The 16,573-nt window shown below is 44.1% G+C and overlaps 1 protein-coding gene across 1 annotated transcript; it reads left to right on the forward strand.

The window, feature by feature from the left end:
- Nucleotides 1–2,252: 2,252 nt before the first annotated feature.
- On the forward strand, nucleotides 2,253–9,101 carry LOC103005616 (IQ domain-containing protein F5). Its single transcript, XM_057554973.1, has 3 exons — nucleotides 2,253–2,263; nucleotides 7,968–8,089; nucleotides 8,656–9,101. Exons 1-3 carry the CDS (start codon nucleotides 2,253–2,255, stop codon nucleotides 9,099–9,101), a joined length of 579 nt encoding a protein of 192 aa, XP_057410956.1.
- The last annotated feature ends 7,472 nt before the right edge of the window (nucleotides 9,102–16,573 follow it).

Consider the following 16,573-nt stretch of genomic DNA (forward strand, 5'->3'; position numbering starts at 1 on the left):
TGCCAAAATGACTTTACTTCAGTATGTTTCACATAAAACATTGCTTTGCTCATTAATTTCAGGTTTAATTCATTAAAAAACATGAAGACTGCAGCAAAAGCTCATTTCCAATGCCATTCAGGATTTTTTTTTTAAATTTTATTTATTTTTGGCTGCATTAGGTCTTCGTTGCTGCACGTGGGTTTTCTCTAGTTGCGGCGAGCAGGGGGCTACTCTTTGTTGTGGTGCACGGGCTTCTCACTGCGGTGGCTTCTCTTGTTGCAGAGCATGGGCTCTAGGCACGCAGGCTTCAGCAGTTGTGGCACGCGGGCTCAGTAGTTGTGGTGCACGGGCTGAGCTGCTCCACGGCATGTGGGATCTTCCCAGACCAGGGCTTGAACCCGTTTCCCCTGCATTGGCAGGCGGATTCCTAACCACTGCGCCACCAGGGAAGTCCCTGCCATTCAGTGTTTGATAATAGTAGTTTAAGGCAGTTTTTCTTGCTCAGAAAAATTTCAATCTTGACCCTGAGCTTAAAAGTCCTCAATAAAACTTTATCACTGCTAAGCCATAGAACTGCTGTGCGGTTGATAAGTCAGAATATTCAGCTTCTATTTCTGACCAAAATTCATGGAACCAATGATGGTTGTCAATAGTGGCAAGTGAAATTTATCATTGACATTACTGGTTCAGTAACACGATAGATTCAAATATTTTCCACAGAGTACCTAGTGATGAATAATAAAATGAATAAATACAGGCTTTAAGCACTTTATATTTTCATAAACGTTGTAAATTTGTTCAACAAAGCCTTTTTTCCCCCTGCTCCACACATATTTTCACCACTATCATTTTTATCACATCTTAGCAGATTCCACTTCAGGTTGTACTGAATTAGTGTTTTCTCAACTTTAACAAATACTCTCAACTGTATTTGTTTCATGCAGACTATTCATAGAACTCAATTCTTCAGTCTTCAAACTTGGCATTTACCCCTTCATTGAACAACAGCTGAACTGTACTGGTACCATCTGTCAACTCATTAAGAGCCAAGGAAATCCACTTGAAGTCATTTGCCCTGTCTTTAATTGACTTTTGATTTTGTTCCCAATGTCTTCAACTCTTGGAGCAGCTATTCTCATTGAAAGGCTAACAGTTAAATTTATTTTCTCCGGACACATTTTTTTCAGCTGCTGCAATTAAACTTGATTTAATTAATTCATCATTAGTAAACATCTTTTCTTGCTTGGCTAACAAATGAGCAAGTTGGAAACGTACTTTGCTTGCAGCCTCATTTTCATTTTTTTTATTTTTGTGGAGAAATTCTGCTGTGATGAGATACTCCATTTAAATCTTTTTAAATTTAAATGTCCCCTGCATTGGCAGGCGGATTCTTAACCACTGCGCCACCAGGGAAGTCCCAATATTATATTCTTTTAGCACAGCTATATAGCGTCATTGCATAATGAGCACAATGCTTTGCCATTTTCTTAAAAGTGCGATACTTAAAGTCCACTTTTCTCCTTTTTCCATTGTTTTGACATTATGGATATGTACTGGTAATAAAAAATAAGTCACAGCACAGCAATATGTGTGGTACTCAAAACACCATTCAGTTATAACTGTACCACTGCAATTTGTTGTGTGCTGAGCAGCAGTGGGAAGTGATGAGTGCCACATATAGTCTGTCACAACTATTCAAATCTGTCATTGTAGTGTACACGTGGCTATAGCCAACATATCAACAAGTAAACATGGCTGTGTTCCAATAAAATTTTATTTATGAACACTGAAATTTGAATTTCATATAATTTTCATGTGTCATGAAATATTATTATTTTGAGTTTTTTCAACCACTGAAAAATGTAAAAACCATTCTTTGCAGGATGTACAAAAACAGTGGGCTGGGTGTAGCCCACAGGCTGTAGTTTGCCAACCCAAGCCCTAAATCAATGTCCATTACATGGTTCTGAGTCCCCAGTAGGTACAATGTACGCGTCTCAGAACCAATGTGTGGAAATGGTACTGCACCTGTGACCACCCCTTCTAGTTACATGCTTGGGTGTTTGTGTTTTCTGTCCCTGCACCTTCAGGCTCCATGTCACTGGAGGTTCTAGTTTCTAGAGTTGGAAGGCACACATCAGGGGTCACTGTAAGAGTTCCACTAAACTTAAAGCTACAGCTGTGATCTGGTCACTTGACTCCTTTTGCCAAGAGTTAAGCAGGTGATGAAAGGGGTCACCACTCTGGCAGGGATAATTAACCCTGATATCATGAGGAGAAGGTGAAGGGCCTGCTGCTACACTATGGGAGCAGGGAAGACTATGAGTGCTGCTTGGGTGATTCACTGGAAGATGTCTTGTTGCTTTGCTGCCCAGGTATAATGGTAGATGAACACAATCATGGCCTGAGAAGTACATGCTAACCAGAGAACCAGGTGCCTCAAGGATGAGGGTCTGAATTGCTGCTTCCCTTCAGGCAAACTGCCTAGACCAGCAGACATGCTAGTCAAAGGTGAAAGGAATTTAGAAAGGGTGGTAGAGGAAGGGGGAGAGGAGTGTGAGTAATGGCCTCAGAATAAACTGTAGCAGTAGGGACTGAAGTTTGTCTCTCTGACCCTTCTCTTTTAAGTTTTCCCAGGAGAAAAGACCTACATGAATCCTGAAGAAGCTATTTTTTAATGGTAAAAGCTTGCTATGGGAAGCAAGTATATGTGAGTGACATGAAGGGGTGGGCTGTAGTGAATATGTGGACGTAGTAGATCCACTCTTCTTAGCTGATGACTCATCCCACAGCTACTGGGAATACTGGCTACTGCTGGGTCACTGCTATGTCCCGTACTAGGAATTGCCTTTGGCCATAGGGAAGGGATTTGACCAAGGCATGCCCTTTCCTAAGGGGAAGCCTATAGCTAGTGACTTATCATTGGTGTTATGAGTTGAATTACGCCAGCCACACAGGATTATCCAGTCTTGAACTTCCCCAACCCCACAATACCCTGAACAAGCAATATGGAGACCCTACAGAACTCCCAGATCTGAGACCCAGGGTGAAAGCAAATGTGCCTCTTGGACCAGGGCCTCTCATTGAGGTACACTCAGGGGTTCTCTTGTGGCTCCAGGTCTTAAACGCCCACGGTGAGGTCAGAGTTGGGCTGGGGACCACTAAGAAGAAGAAGAGTCTTTTGTGGGCAACCATCCCACCCACAGCCCTGGAGCAAGAATCCAAGCTGGGCCACTAAGGGTTTTTTTTTTTTTTTTTTTTTTTTTTAAATTCATTTATTTAATTAATTAATTTATTTATTTTTGGCTGTGCTGGGTCTTCGGTTCGTGCGAGGGCTTTCTCCAGTTGCGGCAAGCGGGGGCCACTCCTCATCGCGGTGCGCGGGCCACTCACCATCGCGGCCCCTCCCGTTGCGGGGCACAGGCTCCAGACGCGCAGGCTCAGCAGCTGTGGCTCACGGGCCCAGCCGCTCCGCGGCATGTGGGATCTTCCCAGACCAGGGCTCGAACCCGTGTCTCCCGCATTAGCAGGCAGACTCTCAACCACTGCGCCACCAGGGAAGCCCCACTAAGGGGTTTTGTATTCATTCTCAGAATCCACCTGTCAGGACCTCCTCACAGGGACAGTGGACATTCGTGGACAGAAGAGAGCAGCAACAAGACTGTTTAGTGGGGAGAGCCTGAGGATTCAGGGCTGCCACTGGGTATCACCTGAAAAAGTCACATTCTGTCTCAGTTTCTTCTGCCCTTCTCTCTACATTTCTCTCTCAGCCTCCAAGTCCCCATGTGCCCCCTGCCCCGCCTCCAGTTTTCTCCCTTTCTCTCTTCCAGGCTTTCCCAGTGTTACCCTTCTCTCCTAGCCCCCAAACGCTCTAGGCTCCTCGTCTCAGACCTGGGGATTTTCAGCCCACCCCAAGCAGAGCGGACAAGGCAGGGCATGGCAGGATCTGTCCCTAGTCATGAAGAGAAGGGTTGCAGGCCCTGAGGCCTTTGGGTCTCCAGAGGAGTGGGCTAGGGGTGGAGTCCATTCATTCATCCATTTATTACTCATTCAATGAACAATTATTTTTAACCTACTACGTCCTGATATTGTGCAGCCTCTGGGGTCACAAACGTGAAAGCGGCTCAGGCTCTGTCCTCTAGGAACCAGTGAGGAAAGAGGCTGGTCAGTAAACAGGTGACTACAGTAGGATCCAATGAGGACCATAGTGGAGATCTATAAGGGGGTTTGGGATTTCTCAGGGTGCAGATCTACCAAGTCACTCCGTTAGGGGCTGCAAGGAAGACAGCTGTGGTGGGGTCTTCATTCAAGGGTAACCTAGCTGTAGTGTGGGGGTGGAGGCCAAAGAAATGACCCAGGCAGGGGCTGATAGGGAAGGGCTCTCTCAGCACAGGCCACTCCCAGCAGACCTGCTTTCCTTCCCCTGCAGACTCTGGGGCTGGGAGAATATTCAGAGGGCTGATCCCATTGACACCCTCACTGACCCCTCCTTTCTTCTTTCCGTCCCTCCCTGAAGGGGTCTACTGAGAACCTCTAGGGGGAAATTCTGGTAGAGGTGGCAGAGAATGGTGGGGTGGGGTGGGAGAATAGGGAGACCCCAGAATGCTGGTACTTCTGTGGGTCACCCACAGTGATCATGAGGGGTGCTTGTATTTTGTTCCCTGTGTCCCTTACTCTAGCCCCAGGAGATGCACCCCATCATGCTCACCCCAGGCCCCTTGGCCAGCATACCCACAAAAAATTCCCTTGGATGGTGTCACCCCTCTGTTCCTTAGCCCCCGGGGAGGTTCCTCCCTTCCCACTGGCTTCAGTCCGAGCAGGTCCTGGTGGCATTCAAAGCCTCAGCACCCTCCCTGCCCCTAGGGTCGCCACATCCACCAACACCCCAGTCCCTGGCATCCTCCCTAATCTGCTGTGAGATCAGACTAAGCCATGTAAGGTCTCTGCACCTCAGTCTACTCATCTGTGAAGTGGGATGAATGTCATCACTCCATGATTATTACCAGGGACAGCAGGGACAATGGTGACTAGGGACTAGACTCTGGAGCCAGACTAATGGGGGCATTAAACAGATGTGGGTCTCCCAGGGGCCTGGCCAAACACCTTTATCTTCAAACAGGTGCTTCTTGTACCTTCACTGTCCCATGCATTGTACTCCACTATTTCCCCATTCTCCAATTTACTCTTATCCTTTCCACTCCCCCATCCCATTAACTTCACATTGACACCCCCCTCCAGCCTTAAATGGCCTCCTCCTCTTCTCTACATCTGCTCTTCCCCTAGCCCCACACTGACTTCCTCCATACTCACTCTACACATTGCAAATGCATTTCTCAGTGACCCCTGGGGCTGCGACCCTGAGAGGGGACCAGGGCCTCACGATAGCCCGGTGGCTTTTCAGAGGCCAGGAGCAGGCAGAGGTGGGGTCCTGCTTGTGCAGTGGCTGACCTTCACCCATCTCCTCACTGTGACCTTGAGGCCTCAGGGGAAGAAGATACGAGAGTGCTTAAGTCCACTTGAGCCTGAGATGGGGGTCCTGGGCTGGTCCTGGGGGCTTATGGGCTTTCTGGCCTGTGTGGGTCTTGCTCTCCCAGGGGCCTGATAACTAGGTGACTTACAGATAGGCAAGACATAGGAGGTTTAGCCACAGCAAGGGAGTTTACTCTGTTCCCCCAACTCTGATATCCTCATCAGAGATGATCATTGTTAATTTTTGTGGATATCTTCCGAATTTCCACCGCCTTTTAAAATAATGACTTTATAAGACATGTGTGTAAATCTATGCTTATATTTAGTTGATCTTGATTTGATGAACTTGCTAATCTTGCTAAATCTTGTACATGCTTCTATATTAGTAGATAGAGAGCACACCCATTCCTTCTAATTGTAATTTGGTATACCATTATTTAAATGAATTGAAATCCATCATACTAAGTAAAGTAAGTCAGAAAGAAAGATAAACACCATATGGTATCACTTACATGTGGAATCTAAAATATGACAAAAATGAACTTATCGATGAAACAGAAACAGACTCACATAGATAACAGACTTGTGGTTGTCAAGAGGGGGCAGTGGGGGAGAGATGGACTGGGAGTTTGGAATCAGCAGATGCAAACTACTATATATAGAATGGATAAACAACAAGGTCCTGCTGTGTAGCACAGGATAGTCTATAACCTGTGATAAACCACAATGGAAAAGAATATGAAAAAGAATATATATATATAACTGAATCACTTTGCTGTACAGCAGAAATTAACACAACATTGTAAATCAATTATACTTCAATAAAATAAATGAATTGAAATCCCTTTAATGAATACCAGCCAGGCTTTAATGAGTATCACTATACACAGCTGTGTCAATGGGTCAGTATTTGGGGTATTCTTCTTTTTTTTTTTTTTTTTTTTAAATTATTTATTTATTTATGGCTGTGTTGGGTCTTCGTCTCTGTGCGAGGGCCTTCTCCAGCTGCGGCAAGCGGGGGCTACTCTTCATCGCTCTGCGCAGGCCTCTCACTATTGCGGCCTCTCTTGCTGCGGAGCACAGGCTCCAGACGCGCAGGCTCAGCAGTTGTGGCTCACGGGCCCAGTTGCTCCACGGCATGTGGGATCTTCCCAGACCAGGGCTCGAACCCGTGTCCCCTGCACTAGCAGGCAGACTCCCAACCACTGCGCCACCAGGGAAGCCCTTGGGGTATTCTTCTTTGTAGCCATTTACATAGGAAAGAAAGGACAGGTCCTCTAGGTTTTCCTTAGAAGGGGCTCAGCTATTGGGAGCCATCCTGGTGCCTGAGTCATAGGTGCCCTTATGACATCATGGCTCTCTCCCCTCCTCTTCTCTTCTTGCCAGAGCAGTGGCTGAAGGAGAACAGACTTGAGAGCGATGGGAACATCTAGACCCTAACCATGGGTAATTTAGTAGAGTGTAGACCTGAGGGGATTTGAGCATCCCCCCAAGGCCATGGGCATTTAATGTTTTATAAGAGACAGTCAGGGGCTTCCCTGGTGGCGCAGTGGTTGAGAATCTGCCTGCTAATGCAGGGGACACGGGTTCGAGCCCTGGTCTGGGAAGATCCCACATGCCACGGAGCAGCTGGGCCCGTGAGCCACAATTGCTGAGCCTGCGCGTCTGGAGCCTGTGCCCCGCGACGGGAGGGGCCGCGATAGAGAAAGGCCCGCGCACCGCGATGAAGAGCGGTCCCCGCACCGCGATGAAGAGTGGCCCCCGCTTGCCGCAACTGGAGAAAGCCCTCGCACGAACCGAAGACCCAACACAGCCAAAAATAAAATAAATAAATAAATAAAATCAAGTAAAACTTTAAAAAAAAAAAAAAAAAAAAAAAAAAAAAAAAAAAAAGAGACAGTCAGATTTACCCAAGCTTTCTGGAGGGCAGTACATTTCCCATAGTTTCCTCAGGAGGGGATCCCTTCTCATGTTTGAGATCCCAGGAAAGTCCATGAAGCCTAGTGTGTGGTTGACTTGGCACCCGGTGGTGGGGAGACCACCCTTACTTTCATGTTTTTCTCTCTAAACTCTGATAAGGACAGCAAACCTTCCAAATTATAATCAAAGATAATGATGAAGTCGCATTGATAGAAGAGAGCTTGAAGGAGCAAAGGAGAGGAGAGCAAGGGACTCCACCTCCAACTCCCTACCCACACCACTGCCTCTGCCTTCCCACCCCTCCCTGGGTAGATGGATCCAGGCTGTACTGTGTTGGGGAGAGCCTTGACTTGTGACATCTCTGACCCTTGTGGTCCAGTGGAGTGACCCAAAGGTCTGTGACCATGCAACTTATTGTCCAAAGAGAAATGCTTCAGGGAGTGAAAGAGACACATCAAAATTATACCAGGACAACAGGCATAAACCCAGGGTGTGCCAGGCAAACTGGGATGAATGGCCACCATACATACACAGAGCAGGAAATGAACAGGGATCCACTCCTCCTTGGCTGTCCTTTCCCCCTATTTTCTCCTTAGGCTGAGAGCTGTGGGTCTAGCCAAGGTGTGTGCCAAGGAGAAGCGCAAAGAGTTTGAACCCAGACCACACACGGTTGAGAGCTACAAAGTGGGGATTGTGTTTGGGGAATGCAAAGGCCAAGGTACAGGAAGACTGGATCCTGTGTGCATGTGCGCATGTGTGCACATGTATCTTTGTGTGTGCGCGCATGTGTGCGGAAGCAGGACACTTACTTGATCTCTGAGGTCCAGCTGCTGCCCACAACAGCTCTCCTGCCACACCTTAGGGCCGAAATGTATGTTTCTTTCTTTCTTTTTTAAATAAATCTATTTATTTATTTATTTTTGGCTGCATTGGGTCTTCGTTGCTGTCGGCAGGCTTTCTCTAGTTGGGGCGAGTGGGGGCTACTCTTTGTTGTGGTGCACGGGCTTCTCATTGTGGTGGCTTCTCATGTTGTGGAGCAAGGGCTCTAGGCATGCAGGCTTCAGTAGTTGTGGCACTCGGGCTCAGTAGTTGTGGCTCGCGGGCTCTAGAACGCAGGCTCAGTAGTTGTGGTGCAGGGGCTTAGTTGCTCCACGGCACGTGGGATCTTCCCAGACCAGGGCTCAAACCCATGTCCCCTGCATTGGCAAGCGGATTCTTAACTACTGAGCCACCAGGGAAGTCCCTGTATGAGTTTCTTAAGTATCCCCTGTTTTCTCTTGCAAGGCCCCAAAGTAAGAATCATGATGATGGAAGAACAGAAAGCGGCTGTTTTCATCCAAGCCTGGTGGCGGGGCACCCTGGTGCGCAGGAATCTGCTGCACGCGGCTCTCAGAGTGTGGATCATTCAATGCTGGTGGAAACAGAAGCTGGTGAAGCTGCAAGAGAAGAGGCGGCGGACGTCCCTAGAATTCTACGCGCGGCAAGAATGGGCAGCTGTCAAGCTACAATCCTGGTTCCGCATGTGGTGCATCCGCCTTCGTTACTGCCGTTTGCTCCATGCTGTCCGCATCATTCAGGTCTATTGGCGCTGGCATAGTTGCCACACCCGTGGCTTTATTCAGGGCCATTACGACCTCAAAGAAAACCAACTGAATCTTCAACTTGAAATCTCTTTGGGCTCGCAAGCTTGTAGAGTACAATACTGCATATCCCTTCCAATAAAGGAATGACCAGGTCTGCTATATCTGTGTCCCCAGCTCTTTGTCAGACATACTTCAAGGAGGTCATTGAGTTAATCTCATAAATCAGCTCTAAGGAAGTGGCAGGGGTTGCCTGGGGTCCAGTGTGGAGGATTCTGAGAGTCTGGTGCTCTGTGAGCAGGGCCTGTGATTGATTAGCAATGTCTGCCATGGGTAGGAGAGTTGGGGTTGCAGGGCTGTCAAGTCTTCCAACTCCAGGGAGACTCCTTCACAGTGTGGTCTATGTAAATGGTGCCCCGATGTAGTTGTGCAACGTGAAGTCCTGTGTCATCTTTCGCTCTTTTCCCCAAAGTCTTTTAAAAATGTGGTAAATACACATAACATAAAATTTACCATTTTTGAGTAAACAGCTCAGAAACATTAAGCATATTCAAATTGTTGTGCAACTATCACCACCATCCATCTCCAGAACTTCATTTATCTTGCAAAATTGAAACTCTGTACACATAGAACAATAATTCTTCATTCTCCCCTTCCCCAGCCTCTGGCAACCACTATTCTATTTTCTGTCTCTATGAATTCGATTACTCTAAATGCCTTGTATGAGTGGAATCATACAATATTTGTCCTTATTTCACTTAACATAAGGTCTTCAAGGTTTAGTTGTTTTAGAGTATTTTTACATTAAGTCCACCATCTTGTCTTTCTCAGGGACAGTTTCTATTGATTTACTATTTTCCTTTGAATGGGCCATAATTTTCCTCTTTCTTTGTATGCTTTGTAATTTTTTTGTTGTTGTTGAGGATTGGACATTTGAATCTCATAATGTGGTTATTCTAGAGGTCAATTTTTCACTCTTTCCCTGATTTTGCTGTTTTTGCTGTTGTTGTTGGTTCGTTGTAGGGTGTCTCTGTGCTGGGGATCTGTATAGGCGTAAACTTAAGGTCTTCTCTGGTCTTTTCTGGGCCTCCACCTTTCCCTGGGCATACATGGTGACTTTTTAAATTCCCCTGTATATGTGGTTACTTTTAAGTGTCCTAGTCCTTAAGTGTCTGGCTCCCAAAAAGGGAAAAAGAGAAAAGGGGTGGGGGAGGAAGGAGAGGTTCCATCTCTTTAAATCCCCTGTAAGCCACTTCAGCTGGAAGGGGAGGGTGTTGCAACAATTGTGGTGGGGATTGCAACAATGGCCCTTGCCTCTGTTTCTGCACCTCTGTGATCACAAGCAGTCATCAGCAAAATGAGCACAGATCCCTAATATTTGAAGGACAGATTCTTTATTGCTCACCTTGGATTCTGCAAGCTTCATACAAATTTCTCCAGAACTCATTCACAGCTTCCTGGAATAGCGCTGGGGGCTAGGGTGTCAGGGATGGATAGCCAGCACCATAAAAGCTGAAATTAACCAAAATTAATGACAGTTTACTGTCCAAGTTTCTGGAATGATGCCTTCAATTAGACCCTAAAGACTCTACCAATAAACTGTTTGAACTAATAAACAAATTCAGTAAAGCTGCAGGATATAAAATCAACATACAAAAATCAGTTGCATTTCTATATAATAAAAATAACCTATCTGAAAAAAGTAATTTTAAAAAGTCTCATTTACAACAGCATCAAAAACAATAAAATACCTAGGAATAAATTTAACCAAGGAGGTGAAAGATATATACATTGAAAACTAAATAAATTGAAGAAGATACAAATAAATGGAAAGATATCCCATGTTCAGGGTTCAGAAAAGTTAACATTGTTAAAATATCCTTACCAGCCAAAGCAATCTATAGATTCAGTGTAATCCCTATCATAATTCCAATGGCATTTTTCACAGAAATGGAAAAATTCCTAAAATTTGTATATAACTGTAAAAGACCCTAAATACCCAAAGTATTCTTGAGAAAAAAAGAACAAAGCTGGAGGAATCACACTTCCTGATTACAAAATATATTACAAACCTATAATAATCAGAACAGTATGGAACTGACATAAAAACAGACACAGACCAACTGGACAGAATTGAGAGCCCAGTAATAAACACATACATATATGTAGGGTGAATTAATATTTGACAAGGGAGCTGAGAATATACAATTGGTAAAGAATGGTCTCTTCAACAACTGGTGGGAAAACTGTATATCCACATGCAAAAGAATGAAATTGGGCCCTTCCCTTACACCACATGCAAAAATCAACTTAAAGTGGATCAAAGACTTAAGTGCAAGACCTAAAACCACAAAACTCCTAGAAGAAAACAAGGGAAAAACTGCTTGACATTGGTCTTGGCAATGATTTTTTTGGATATGACCTCAAAAGCACAGGCAACAAAAGCAAAAATAAACAAGTGAGACTACAGCAAATTAAAAACTTCTGCACAGCAAAGGAAACAATCAGCAATATAAAAAAACACCCTACAGCACAAGAGAAAATATTTGTAAAACGTGTGTCTGATAAGGGATTAATTGCCAAAATATACAAGGAATTCATATAATCCAATAATGAAGAAAAACAAAAACAAACAATAACAACAACAACAAAACCAAACCTAATCAAAAAATGGCCAGTGACCTGAATAGACATTTTTCCAAAGAAGACATACAAATGGCCAACAGGTAGATGAAAAATTACTCAACACCACTAATAATGGAAATGCAAGTCAAAACCACATGTGATATAACCTCACACCTGTTAGAATGGCTATTATCAAAAAGACAAATGGGGCTTCCCTGGTGGCGCAGTGGTTGAGAATCTGCCTGCCAATGCAGGGGACACGGGTTCGAGCCCTGGTCTGGGAAGATCCCACATGCCGCAGAGCAACTGGGCCCGTGAACCACAACTACTGAGCCTGCGCGTCTGGAGCCTGCGCTCCGCAACAAGAGAGGCCGTGATAGTGAAGAGGCCCGCGCACCGTGATGAAGAGTGGCCCCCACTTGCCGCAACTGGAGAAGGCCCTCGCACAGAAACGAAGACCCAACACAGCCATAAATAAATAAATAAATAATAAAAAAAAAATTAAAAAAAAAAAAGACAAATGATAACAAGTGTTGGTGAGGGTGTAGAGATAAGGGAATCCTTGTATACACTGCTGGTGGGATGTAAGTTGGTACAGTCATTATGTTAATCAGTATGGAGGTTCCTCAACACATTCAAAATAAAACTACCATATGATCTAGCAATCCTACTTCTGGGTATATATCCAAAGGAAATAAAATCACTTATCAAAGAGATATCTGCATTCTCATGTTTACTGTAGCATTATTCATAATAGCCAAGCTATGGAAATACCCTCTTTCTATCAAAGGAAGAATGGATACACATATAAAATGAAATATTTTTCAGCCATAAAAAGAGAAAGAAATCCTTACATTTGTGACAACATAGATGAACCTGGAGGACCTTATGGAGGACATAAGTAAAATAAGCCCAACAGAGAAAGACAAATACTGTACAATCTCACAAAGTGGAATCTAACAGAGTTGAACAGTGGTTACTAGGGGCTGGGAGGTGGGGAAAATGGGGGGCTGTTTATTAAATGGTAAAAACTTTCAGTTATATGATAAGTTTGGGGATCTAATGGACAGCATGGTGAATATAATAATAATATTGAACTGTATACTTGAAATTTGCTGAGAGTGGTTTTTAAGGGTTCTTGTTTTAAAGAAAAGGTAACTGCGAGGTAATGGATGTGTTAACTTGATTGTGGTAATCATTTCACAATGTATACATATATCAAACCATCATGTTGTACAACTTAAATATATACAATTTTTATTTGTAATTACACCTCAATAAAACTGGAAAAATGATAAAAATATATTCTAGATACAAGTCCATCAAATATGTGGTTTGCAAATATTTTCTCCTGTCATGCAACTTGTCTTTTCATTCTCTTAACAGGGTCTTTCATAGAGCAAAAGTTTTAAATTTGATCAAGTCTAATGTATCAATTTTCCTTTTATGGATTGTACGTTTGCAGTCAAGTCTAAGAACTTTTTGCCTAGACTTTCTCCCATTCCCCCCACTATAGATCTGGCAGCCATTAAAAGCATAAGGGAACAAAGAAATGCAAATCAAAACTACAATGAGGTATCACCTCACACCAGTCAGAAGGGCCATCATCAGAAAATCTACAAACAACAAATGCTGGAGAGGGTGTGGAGAAAAGGGAACCCTCTTGCACTGTTGGTGGGAATGTAAATTGATACAGCCACTATGGAGAACAATATGGAGGTTCCTTAAAAAACTAAAAATAGAATTACCATATGACCCAGTAATCCCACTACTGGGCATATACCCAGAGAAAACCATAATTCAAAAAGAGTCATGTACCAGGGCTTCCCTGGTGGCGCAGTGGTTGAGAATCTGCCTGCCAATGCAGGGCACATGCGTTCGAGCCCTGGTCTGGGAAGATCCCACATGCCGCGGAGCAACTACGCCCGTGAGCCACAACTACTGAGCCTCCGCATCTGGAGCCTGTGCTCCGCAACAAGAGAGGCCGCGATAATGAGAGGCCCGTGCACCGCGATGAAGAGTGGCCCCCACTTGCCGCAACTAGAGAAAGCCCTCGCACAGAAACGAAGACCCAACACAGCCATAAATAAATAAATTAAAAAAAAAAAAAGATCACTGACTTAAAAAAAAAAAAAAAAAGAGTCATGTACCACAATGTTCATTGCAGCACTATTTACAATAGCCAGGCCATGGAAGCAACCTAAACGCCCATCGACAGACGAATGGATAAAGAAGATGTGGTACATATGTACAATGGAATATTACTCAGCCATAAAAAGGAACAAAATTGGGTCATTTGTAGAGACACTGATGGACATAGAGACTGTCATACAGAGTGAAGTAAGTCAGAAAGAGAAAAACAAATATCGTATATTAACGCATATATGTGGAATCTAGAAAAATGGTACAGATGAACTGGTTTGCAAGGCAGAAGTAGAGACACAGATGTACAGAACAAATGTATGGAACCAAGGGGGGAAATTGGGGTGGTGGTGGTGGTGGTGGGATGAATTGGGAGATTGGGATTGACATATATACACTAAAATGTATAAAATGGATAACTAATAAAAACCTGCTGTATTAAAAAAATATTTAAAAAAGCATAAGGGAACACACTATGAGCAACTTTATTCTCATAAATTCAACAACTTAAAACAAATTGATCAACTGTTTGAAAATTACACAATACCAACCCAATCAGATGAAACAGGTACCTGAATAGTCCCTTGGCCATTAAAGAAATTGAATTTGTAATTTAAAAGCTCTCTAAAAAGAGATCTCCAGGCCCAGATGGCTTCACTAAATAATTTTTACAAAATATTTAAAGAAGAATTTTCACACCAATTTTACATAATGTCTTCTAGGAAATAGAAAAGGCGAGAATGCTCCCAATTTTTATGAGGTCAGTATTACCTTGATATCAAAATCAGACAAAGGGAATTTTTTAAAAAGTGTAGATTAGTATCTCTCAGGAACTTAGAGGTAAAAATCAAACCCAACAAGGTACAAAAGAAATTATACACTAGCACCAAGTAGAAATTTATTCCAGGTAAGCAAGGCTACTTCAAACATTCAAAAATTAATCAATCCACCATATCAACAGGCTAAAGAAGAAAAATCATATGACTATATATAGTCAGAAACAGAAAAACCATTTGACAAAATCCAACACCCATTCATGATAAAAAGGAAACTCTTAGCAAGTTAGGAATAGAGGGAACTACCTAACTTTAACTTGATAAAGAGAATCCACATCTAACATCATACTTTTATTGGTTCTTGGTATGACGAGTGATTTTCTGTTGTATGCTGGACATTTTGGATATTATATTAGGAGGCTCTCGATGCTATTTAAATCTTCTATTCTAGAAGGCAGCATCCTATTTAGGTTTAGTATGTAGATGCTGGCCTACTTTTGTGGGCCCTGTTTCCAATGAGAATTTTCTTTTCTGGGCTCTTTCAATGCAATTCTGGTCTGCTTTATTCTTTTGGTTCCACTGGATCCCTTCTGGTGCCACCTACAAGGTAGAAGCCATTTTCCTGGGTTCCCTCTTGCCATTAGATGGAGTGTTTAGGATGTTGGACTTCTGAGGTACAGAGCAATACTCTGGCCTGTTCACTGGCCACCTGGTGCCAGTGGGTTTCCCACTCTGTCTCTGCTGGTGCCACTGGAGGAGAGAAGGGATACCTGGACTGCATTTTGCTGTTGGGTGGAGGGCCAGGAAGTTCCTGTTCTGGATCTTCTTCTGTGGCTGGCTGGATGGCCAGGGGCTGCTAGTCTGGATTGCCTCTGCCACTGACTGAAGGCCAGGAGATACTAGGCCTGTTGGAGCTGAGGTACAGGAGGATCCCCTCTCTCCCACCATTTAGTTTGGGGTAGGAGATGGGTTGATCTGCTCAGGTTCTGCTGTTGCTGCTGTGGGTAGATCAAGCCTGCTTCTGTTAGCAGATGAGAAATGAAGTGGGTTGGCCCACATGGGTTCTGCTTTTACTGCTGCTGAGGACAGACTGGGTCACCACTGCTAGCGGATGTGGGGTGCGTAGTGGGTGGATAAGCCTGGGTTCCACTGTTGCTGCTGTTGTGAGCAGATCATGCCTGTTGCTGCCAGTGCGTGTGGGGCATGGGATGGGTTGGCTTATAAGGGTACCGTAGGCAATTCAGTCTGCTGTTGCCACTAGGCATGGGTCTCCCTGCTTAGTCTCTGCTGGGCTTCCCCTTCTTTTGACCAGAGAGAGCATGCTTTTCTTGTTTTGTTTGTTTGTTTGTTTGTTTTTTAATTTATTTATTTATTTTTAGCTGTGTTGGGTCTTTGTTTCTGTGCGAGGGCTTTCTCTAGTTGCGGCGAGCGAGGGCCACTCCTCATCGCGGTGCGCCGGCCTCTCACTATCGCGGCCTCTCTTGTTGCGGAGCACAGGCTCCAGACGCGCAGGCTCAGTAATTGTGGCTCACGGGCCCAGCTGCTCCGCGGCATGTGGGATCTTCCCAGACCAGGGCTCGAACCCGTGTCCCCCGCATTGGCAGGCAGATTCTCAACCACTGCGCCACCAGGGAAGCCCGTTTTGTTTGTTTTGTTTAGCTTTCCCTATGCCTGTTGTTGGTTCTAGGTTGCAGACATATCTGGTGTCCAGTCTGAGATGTATGACAGATAAAACAAGAATTCATCTAGGTGTACCTTTTAAAATCTTGAGACTCCTAGATGATCCGCCATCTCTCCATATTTCAGAGTCCTATTATGATTGTTGAATTATTTTCAGAGTATTTAGTTTGTATTTAGAGGGGAGGAGAAGGGAAAATTAGTTGACACCATCTTGTACCATAATTGGAAGCTCTCACTCCTAGGTTTTTAACCAAATAAAGTGCAAAACTTAGGTTCACACAAAAAAACATACAAATATACATAGCAGATTAATTTGTAATCACCCAAAACTGGAAACAACTCCAAGACCCTTCAACTGGTAAAAATTTCTGATAACATCCATACAATGGAATACCACTC

This window comes from Balaenoptera acutorostrata, chromosome 10, assembly GCF_949987535.1.
Source record: "Balaenoptera acutorostrata chromosome 10, mBalAcu1.1, whole genome shotgun sequence".
NCBI classification, from domain to species: domain Eukaryota; kingdom Metazoa; phylum Chordata; class Mammalia; order Artiodactyla; family Balaenopteridae; genus Balaenoptera; species Balaenoptera acutorostrata.

Coding starts and splice junctions, on each gene's coding strand:
- LOC103005616 (XM_057554973.1), top strand. Junction 8,090..8,655: donor TGGGGAATGCAAAGGCCAAG/GTACAGGAAGAC, acceptor TTCTCTTGCAAG/GCCCCAAAGTAAGAATCATG.